The sequence below is a fragment of the Bidens hawaiensis genome, unplaced genomic scaffold (assembly GCF_021521415.1).
Source record: "Bidens hawaiensis isolate Kalapana, Puna unplaced genomic scaffold, B.hawaiensis_p1.1 tig00032833_1, whole genome shotgun sequence".
Lineage (NCBI taxonomy): Eukaryota > Viridiplantae > Streptophyta > Magnoliopsida > Asterales > Asteraceae > Bidens > Bidens hawaiensis.
This window is the reverse complement of record NW_027505267.1, coordinates 78,875-80,192: the sequence shown is the minus strand read 5'-3', so window position 1 is coordinate 80,192 and position 1,318 is coordinate 78,875. Positions and strand designations below refer to the sequence as shown.

Below are 1,318 nucleotides of genomic sequence, written 5' to 3'. Positions count from 1 at the left end.
GAGTTATGTGGATATATATATTTTTTTGTCATGTAATTTGCATTTTGATACCCTGTCAGGCTATCATTCTGGTTATTAACTTGTATCAAAATATATTCCTTATATATTTTAAACGCATGCACGTAACATTTTGATGAAAAAAGTATTCTAATTTAGGTTGTATGTGGTTTATTTTATTTAATTTTTTATTTTTTATTTTTTGCATAAACACTTTACAAGGACAGTTGCATAAAATTTCATTTTGACCGTTTTATTTATTATTTTCATGAATAACATTTACATTTTGTTCAAGCAAATAAGAAAAAATAATCACCTTTAGTGTCTGCATAATCACGTCAACAAGAAAAAAAGTGTATTAAATAACATAAAGGAGAAAAGTAAAACCTATTGATGAATCTGATGAACACATGAAGATCAGTCATCAATCACACAAGCTAGCAAAGCCTTTTGAAAGTCATCAGATAAATCTCGTTCAAGTACATTGACTAAGTAGTTCATGAGTATTGAGTCGCAAGATATAGTGATAGGCCCATTTTTCGGCAACCCAAACTCGTCTTCAGAGATCCTCAAAAGCTCCAAGAAAACAGTGTTGTTAAGATAATGCAATGGCATCACAAAGCGAATCTGGTCATTAGCATAAACAACAAAATGACCCTTGTAAGTCTCTGAATCGTTTCTCTTATTCCAATCACTTCTCAAACCTTTAATCCTCCATTTTCGCACTGTTTTCATTATTCTCTTAGGTGCCATAACAAAGAACATTGCTCTCAATCTATCGAAGTGTTGAAAACACGTTAGATAGACACTTTCACACAAATAAACGTACTAAGTTGCAATATTGCAGATTAGGGAATTCGAGTATTTATAGTGTAATGCAGTTGAGAGGGGTCTACTTACGTAGGTTTGGTAGCAAACTTCATGTGATTAGTTATGGAACTTACAAATGTCTCCCCATAACATCGAATACGAGGACATCGTTTCCTGTTGTACACAAACCACATAATTTGAAAGCACTTTTTTTTCTTTTTCCTTTTGAAACTAGTCTCGGGACCTATTTGTAGAAATAATTGGTTCGAATGTATTTAGTCACGTTAGGCTTCTATGATATGCAAACACTTGTTGGGGAGGGGTGGTTTGAAACTTGAATACCTATTGCGAAGAGAAGTTTCAATGGTGTTTTTTATAAAAAGGAAAAAGAGTTACTGGAAAATAGATGAATATATTTATGAAGTGATAGGACTAAACCTAAACTAATGCGGTAAATACATCATTACTTACACTCCTTGTGCGCCAACTGACCAGCTAGAGCCTTTAACGC

The 1,318-nt window shown here is 33.0% G+C and overlaps 1 protein-coding gene across 1 annotated transcript; it reads right to left on the bottom strand.

Moving 5' to 3' along the window:
- Positions 1-414: 414 nt before the first annotated feature.
- On the bottom strand, positions 415-762 carry LOC143611972 (auxin-responsive protein SAUR62-like). Its single transcript, XM_077086065.1, has one exon. It carries the CDS (start codon positions 760-762, stop codon positions 415-417), a length of 348 nt encoding a protein of 115 aa, XP_076942180.1.
- Positions 763-1,318: the final 556 nt, after the last annotated feature.

Bases quoted from the DNA above. Each gene is read 5' to 3' on its own strand.
- LOC143611972 (XM_077086065.1), bottom strand. From the start codon at position 762: ATGTTCTTTGTTATGGCACCTAAGAGAATAATGAAAACAGTGCGAAAA.